Source organism: Stegostoma tigrinum, chromosome 14 (genome assembly GCF_030684315.1).
Source record: "Stegostoma tigrinum isolate sSteTig4 chromosome 14, sSteTig4.hap1, whole genome shotgun sequence".
Classification (NCBI taxonomy): Eukaryota; Metazoa; Chordata; class Chondrichthyes; order Orectolobiformes; family Stegostomatidae; genus Stegostoma; species Stegostoma tigrinum.
This window is the reverse complement of record NC_081367.1, coordinates 51066644-51074830: the sequence shown is the minus strand read 5'-3', so window position 1 is coordinate 51074830 and position 8187 is coordinate 51066644. Positions and strand designations below refer to the sequence as shown.

At 41.1% G+C, this 8187-nt stretch overlaps 1 protein-coding gene across 1 annotated transcript; it reads left to right on the top strand.

Moving 5' to 3' along the window:
• Positions 1–3376: 3376 nt before the first annotated feature.
• Positions 3377–6415, top strand: camk2n1a (calcium/calmodulin-dependent protein kinase II inhibitor 1a). The gene is made up of 2 exons (XM_048541585.2): positions 3377–3837; positions 5166–6415. The coding sequence occupies exons 1-2, from the start codon at positions 3669–3671 to the stop codon at positions 5234–5236; spliced, it is 240 nt and encodes a 79-aa protein (XP_048397542.1). The 5' UTR covers positions 3377–3668; the 3' UTR covers positions 5237–6415.
• Positions 6416–8187: the final 1772 nt, after the last annotated feature.

The following is an 8187-nucleotide window of genomic DNA, read 5'->3' as shown; positions in this document are numbered from 1 at the left end:
TATTGATAGAGCAAAGCAAATCTGCAAGCATTAATCAAATTCAAGCACTGCAATCCTGCTACTTCATCATAAGTGGAAGTGAACAATGAAACAATTAATGGAAGAAGAAAGATCTATGAATTTTCTCAACAACTACCAGTGGCAGAACCCAACACATAAATGTAAAAGACAGGCCTGAAGCACTCATAACAATATTGAACAGCAATGTCAATGTATGATTCTTTTGGTCTCCTTAAGAGACCTTAACTACCAGAGATGTCAGCATTCAGCTAAACTGATCATTCTATGTGACATCAAGAAATTTTCATGTGATTGATACAGCAAAGGCTATGGGGTCATATTATTACAGCCATAGGGCTGAATCTATGAGCTTTGGAATGAGCTGAGGATCTAAATAAAACTATTCCAGTAATATTACAGTACTAGCATCCACTTGCCAAAGTGGAAGATTGGCCAGGTATGTCCAGTCCATAAAATGTAGGATGAACCTAACCGCCTAATTACTGTCCAATCATTAGCAAAGTGATGGAAAAAGTTATCTGCAGAACCATCAAGTGGAATTAACTCACCAATAACTGATGTTCAGACCAAAAACATTGCCTTCAGTTCTTATGTTGATTTTTGTCTAAACATGGAGACGGAACCTGATTTCCAAAGGTGAGTGACCCCTCTCTAAATCAAGGCAGCATTCAACCTAGTGAGCACCAAGAAGCTCTAGTGAAACTGAATCAAATTAAAAGGGAGGAGACTCTCCAAAGGCTTATGTGGGATCTAGAGCAATAGAAGAAAGATGTTTGTGTTTATTGAAAGCCATTAATCTCAGTCCAGAAGCAGCAATTTCTTATGGCAACAGCCTTAATTCTGGTCCTTTAGCTATTTCACTATAAGGCTAGACGTGAATTTTACTGCTGATAGTTGCAGTGATAAGCTGTATTTGCAATTCTTCAGATAATGAAGTCTGTACATGAGACTGAGGGCAAAGTACCAACCAAAGGAAGGACACTGGTGCAACAATTAGCCTGAGCTTCAAATGCAAGGAATAGACCTTCAACTGCTTGTACTGCTGAACTGTCTCTTATATATTCATGTGTACCAATATCATAGAATGATCACAGCACAGAAGGCAGCCAATTGACGCTGTGCCATGCTCTGACAGAACCTACTTCCATTCAGCCTTACAAAGATAGCCCTGTTTGAAACTGTTGGTTGGACAATTATTAGAACAGGAATCTGCACGCATTGAGTTAAAGCCATTGCCAGCCAGCAAATAGCAGAACCAAGAGGGAAATACTTGGAGCAGTGAGCAAATTCCTGGGAAGAGATATAGATTCTGTTTAGCTTAAGGAAAGAGAAGATGGCAAGCCAAGGTGGTTATAAGTACAGAATTTGAAATGTAGGGCCTAGCAAGTTGAAAGTAGTGTCAGTAATGGGAAAGTGAAGGAAGCAGGTTGTCTGTCAAAATAATGGGAAGTGGAAGGGTATTGTAGTTTTTAAGGAGGTTATAGATTTGGGAAAGAATGAGGTAATGGAGGTACATCAGCAAAATCATGAGCATTTTAAATATAAGATGAGGGGAAAAGGAGCATGTGTATGCCAGTTAGGATAAGTGTATGAAATCATAAGTCACATGCCACCAGGTAATAGTCCAACAGGTTTATTTGAAATCACAAGCTTTCAAAGTGCTCCTCCTTTATCAGGTGAGCTGCACCCCAAAAGCTTGTGATCTTAAATAAATCTGTTGGACGATAACCCGGTGCTGTGTGACTTCTGACTTTTTCCACCCCAATCCAACACCGGGACCTCTACATCAGGACAGGTGTGGTAAGTGAATGGAAATTGCAGCGCATTGGTATGCAGGGAGCACAGTTTCAATTAGGTCTCTGGAAAGAATGACCAGGAGTGCTTGAGATTAGTCTGGACCTGACACAAGGGTTTAACAGCAGGCAACCAAAAGTGGATGTGAAAGCAAGCACAGTAATGAAAGTCTCAATGCTGGAATGGATGTGGGTTTGCGAGTGCAATATATGTCGAACTGGGATGTTGAGGTTATCCACACAGTCTATTTCATGTTGACACATTGCCTGAATAAAGAAAGTGATTCGTGTACACACGAATAGTGCGGCGTTCAGATGATGTCAAGCAGTGTGACAACATGGAGCCAAGACAAAGGTCAAATGAAACATTAGCGAGGTAAAGCTGGCCCGGATTTTCCGCAGATGTCATTAAGGAGCAACCTATTGTGGAAGTGGAAAGGTGAATTTATTGAGGCCACGAAGGGGGGTACGAAGCCACGAATTTCTAGCCTACAATTAGTACAAAAAAAACCTGTAGGAAATTATTTTGACAGCAGTGTTAAATGTTGTTGTATTCGGGAAAAATAACATGTAATTCAGCAGTGAGAATGTAATCAGTTTCTTAGCAGATTTACAGATTGAAGATGGCCATAATCAAATGCAACAAAAGAAGTGAAGCACTTTACGATGTAGTGCAGTTTTCGCGCCAAGGTTGAGCGATCAGTATCACGAAATTCTGTTTGACTAACATCAATAATGGCATGAATAACTGACAACAGATGTAACTCAAATAAACTGAGATGAATTATGTCGGCTCTCCTCGCTGCTAGACTGATCATTATGAGTCCGCCCAGAAGGTTAGGATGGCCAACTGTAATGTCAAAGTGACAATTTAACAACCAGTGCACGAGACGAATTGAAAAGCCATTCTTTCTGAGCTGAACCTTGTGGCTGGCCATTGTATGAGGAAAATAATATATTTTAAAAAGCGACACAACTAACATCACAATTTACCTACTTAAATGCACAATTTGAAGAGCAGAGATATAACGAGACACGGAATGAAGGTGTTCGATTCTGCAGCTATGATGTTCTACGGAAGTATGTATTTTTAAAAAGGAAGAACTGCAAATGCTGGAAAACAAACAAAAACAAACTTCTAACTCTGGTTTCTCTCCGCAGATGCTGCCAGACCGGTTGGGATTTTCCAGCAATTTGTGTTCTTGTTGCTGTTCTACAGAAGTCCACAACAGAATCACTAGACATGATTTTGTCCTTGAAGGAGAGAAATTTGGAAGAAAACCTTTATTTTAAATAGCGAATAGAGATGGTTAACCGCATATTACCTCTTAATTATTTAAAAATCGCTGCTGCAAAGTCTAGATGGGTTTAAAGTTTGCGTGGGGTGGTTTTCCTTTGCTCGGGCCACGTATTAAACGCCAAAACAATGTACATCGGTATTGTTCTCCGTAGAAAGGCTGAGCCTTTGAAAATTGTTACTCAAGTACTACCGGTTGATGTCACTGTCTCCTCTCAGAGCCCGAGTAGGAGGAGAAGGATGATAATTAGACTGTCCTACATCACTCCTAGCCCGGATGGATGACTTCACTCTTCCGCTTGGGTTTCCTTTATGTTGGCGGCGGGGTCTCCGGCTCTCTCCAGAGCTCTCCAAGCACAGTCAGAAGACAACATCTCCAGGATCACCAGTGGGGCAGCGGTCGCCGGTAGCCAGGATTAACACCACCCCCCTTTCCTGCCCCGAAAACAAGCGCCTTGTCAATTGCTTCAAGTCACTGAATTTCCGGGAGTTTTTATTTTGTTAATTTCTTTTTGTCACCCGTTCTTGGCTCCGTCCCGTTCGCTCCTGGAGGCACTATGTCGGAGATTTTGCCCTACAGCGAGGAGAAGATGGCTCATTTCGGCGGCGAGAATGATGTCGGTCAGCTTTCCTTCAGCTGCCGCCTCCAGGACACCAACACCTTCTTCGGGGGCTCCCAGCCCAAGAGACCCCCCAAACTGGCGCAGATTGGCAGAGCTAAGCGAGGTAAAACGCGGAGACTTTTGCCGAACTCTTAGTCCGCTCGCTCGTTGTCCTCTGTGATATTCTATTGTAGTCGCATATTTTAGGGTCAGTAGATTTGGAAATAGCCGTACTTCATCAAAAATGAAGATTAGTGTTTTATCCAGATCATGTCGGCGACAGTACTCGCCCTTCGTGAGTTAATGAAGTGTGTAAATGTTCTGCATGCTTCCATTTGACAAAATATATAACATTTCACGGTTGCTTATAGATGTTTGCATGCATATTGTAAATATACACCTCGCCACGATCCAACTTTAATACAAACCTTTCTGCAGCGTTCGTTGTTCGCTTGAATTTAACATTTTCGATGTAAAAATGTAGTCGATTTTGGAATCTGGATTTTGAGAGAAATCACTGTTTTCATGTTCGTCAGTCCGTTTGGTTAGATTCATTTTTGATTCACATCATGTCCCCTTGCTGTAGCTTTTTATTGGATCACCGATTTGGAAATGAAACGAGATTATTTTGTACCTTCTCCCAAAACTCGGGATTTCTAATCCGCTGAGGCATTTTCGATTCTCGCAGACCATCCCCGACGTTGAGCCTAAAATGTAAAACCGAATATTACCAAATTTTCACCGTGGCCAGACAGATGAGCTCTTCGACATTCCCTTTGACACTAGATTTCATATATGTTGTGGGGTCCGGGATCCATCCTTAGGATCGTCTACGATATATCTGCATACCCTTTTCCCCATAATTTGGCTAATCCATTTAATATATAATTACATCGAAATCGCAACAAGTGTTAGGATTTCGATCTGCCTCACTTTTAGTCCTCTCCCATCACACGGATGTATCTGCTTATTATCTGTAAGATTCGCAGCTTGATTTACCGTCCCCGTTCATTTTGTTTAGACCCAACTTGTTCCAGTGTGAACTCAAAACACAGGCAGTCCGCTGAGCAGAATGCTAATTCGTATTGTCGTCTGCGCTAGAAATAAGAAGCACCTTTCTTTGCGGTAGAAATGTCTTGCAACGCCAGATTTTGCTCAGATTTTGATCATGAAACGGCAGCATCAACCTTGAAACCAAAACAAAACCGTGCGTGCAATCTGAATAGAAGGGCGCGCTTCGTAATATGTAGGGTCAATATTTGCAGCAAATAACAATCCCACACCTTCGCCTTTGTCAGCATTATGACACAATTGGATGGTGTTTACATTCACTCCTGGTCCGTTGCATTGAGCGCCAACATGTTTGTTTATATTTTGCAGCTCCCCTCATGTTCTGCTGACCCTATCTGTGTACTGTCTGCAGACACTAAATTGCCTGTAATTGCTTTGCAGTTGTTATCGAAGACGACAGACTAGATGATGTTCTGAAGGGGCGGGAGGACAAAACCTCGTCTGGAGTGTAAGCGGAAAGGGAGCGACCCTGACTCCCAAACTTTTTTTTAACTATTTTAAAGCACTTTGGGGCTGTGCATGCGTTTACGGATTGTCCAGAGAGGTCTTGGGGCTTGCTGACGAATCTCCAATCCAAACAAATGCACACAAATTTGAGGAGCTGTCAATATCAGCACCATTCGGTTTATCCAGGCACACACAGATTAAGTAGCTGTCCATTTCAGAATTCCAAACCAAGCGAGCAGAAATGGAGGACCAGGTCATTGCAGCAACAACACCGTCTTCTCTAAAAAAAATGCGCAGAGATTGCCGGACGGCGCATTTCAGAACCATCAAATTACCAGAAAACACGGCGCTTGATCGGAGAGCACGACAGCTGGCAGAACCGATTCGGGGGCGGAAAGAATGAAAGCAAGGGATAACGAGCAGAAAGAAAGGATTTTTTTGCATCAAAATAGACATATTTAATTCATCCTGTTGCATGAGCTTCCGGTCATGGTGCCAATGTTGGTACTAGCAGTCATTAACAGTTTGGCACGCTTCTTTCTAATGGAATTCTTCGTACTTGTATTTTTATATCTAAATCTTTGTAAAACAAATGCTAGTCTATGTATTGTACCGCATTAAAATGTTTGTATTTTTTGTAAGGATGTAAAGGACCGGATCCATTGACTTGCAAGACTGATTGATTTTGGTCTATTCTATGTCAGCATTGGGAAGAGACTTATTGAATGTTATTTATGAACCTCTTAGTCGTTTAGGGATTTCATTTTGTTTTATTTATTTTTGTTTATTTGCACACATCAATGCTAAAAACAATCTGTGTTTAAAATCTATATTGTGGTAAGCATTGCTGCTGGATGTGTGAAATTTGAAGGTTTATGGGGAAAACTAATGCACTGTTAAGAAGTTTAAAATATTGCGCTGTTAACATTGACTGTCCTCTTTTTGGACTCTTATGAAGCTGTGTTTTTAAATTTAATTTTGTAACATTCTTTTATGAAGCTTACTATCGTTATATGTGCATGTTAACATGAGGCGTAATTTTAAATAACGAAAGAAAATCATTCCAAGGACATATAAAAGCAAAAAAAGTAATGACATTCTAAGAATGATTCATTGTACATTTTATGACCATTTTCACTGTATTTGGTGAACAAATAAATGGTTGAAGGCTGTAAAGACCCAAACAGTGATTCGTTTCTCATTGTATCTGTGGTATTGCATTTATGGAAGGAACTGCTTGAAAAATTGAAAAACTTTTTAAATATACTTTCAGTACACCGCAGACATATCCAGAAAACCATTCACTGTTAAACTCTGTTTAGGTACATTTAAGTCGTCATTGGATAAGCATATGGACGTACATGGAATAGTGTAGGTTAGATGGGCTTAAGATCGGTGTGACAGGTCGGCACAACATCGAGGGCCGAAGGGCCTGTACTGTGCTGTTATGTTCTATGTTAACACAGGATCATAAATAGATAATGATTGGTATAATCATGTATTCACTCCTAATCTGGGTTTGAGACCACAGCTGAAAAGTTATCACTGCTTTCTATTAGGATTGGATCACTAGTTGATTTTAAAACAATATTATCTTGTCATCCTGCATTTTATATTTATGCTGTTTTCCTTTTCAGAGCCCACTCCTCACATCTGACATTTCATTTCTACCTTCACCAGAACTTATCAGTCTGGGCATCAGACATCAACAGCATTCCAAACCGTAAGAAATTAGTGACAGTATCACTCTATAACAATTGTGGCCAGACCTTTAGGAATTGAAGTGGTGGGGGTTGGGCAGAGCAGTCTCAGTAGACGGGGCTGATGGGGCCGAATCGCCTAATCTCGCTCCAGAGTTTTGTCGCGGTGGATGATTGTGAGTCATTATCTGACGATGTTTTGTGGTTTTGATACAAAAGTCCTCTGAACCTTAATAAGTGCGGTGGTCGCCAGCAACAGGAATGTTTGAACTGAATACCAATCGCAGGGCACTATCATGGGGCCGCTAACAGAATGCGCAAATGAATAGAAAGGCTGTTTACAAAGAATAACATTAACCTTGATGCTATTATTTCTCACTTTGCCGAATACCCAGTTTAAAAACAGTGCGACTTTCAATTTCCCCGAACAACACAACAGTTAAGTGAATGTTTGACAATGGTGCAGGGGCGAAATTATATTGGCTATGAGCCTACAACTAACGTTTTTGAATTTTAAATCGTGACAGCTTCATTCATACGCAGTAAATTCGAGGCGATGTGGATTATACCTGGCAGAGCGACCTTACGGCACTATTTGCATCTAAGTAAAATAAAATGAAAGCGTGCAGATTCTACAGTTGGTCCAACAATTGTACAAACGTGGTGTTTACTTTTAGTTATCAAACATGTCCGATTTTTGGTCCAAAGAGGGTAAATGTTCAGTTAATTAAATTGGACCCTAGCCGGGCTATTGGCAATAAAATTCAAGGTAGAGGGTTAGGTCAGAGATCGGAAGCCGAGGGGTGCGATCCAAAGACAACTCGAAGTTCCAATTGCACTCGGCTTTGGGTTCTCCAAAGATTGCCCCCATTTCTAGAAAGAAACACAATCTCTATGTGGAGGAAAGCGGATCAATCCTGGGAAAGCAGACAAATTAACACTTTAATTTTCTCCTCTTGCATGTTGCCTTTTATCGCTGGGATCTTCTGCCTTCAGCTTCCAGAGAGGGAAAAGAAACGGAAAAGGGAGTGGGGAGAAAAGCATGGCATTCATGCATTCTCGAAACGGAAGTCATCCTGGAATCGAGCATTTTCCATGTAAATGATAGATAACGTTTCCCAGTCTCTTTATCACTCCTGCCGTTTGAAGTGAGGTATGTAACATCTATAAACGAGGCTACTGCAGTGAACTGACCATATCATAAAAGTTTCTGCTCTCAAATTACATAAGTGACGGACATCTCTCTAGTTTGGGCA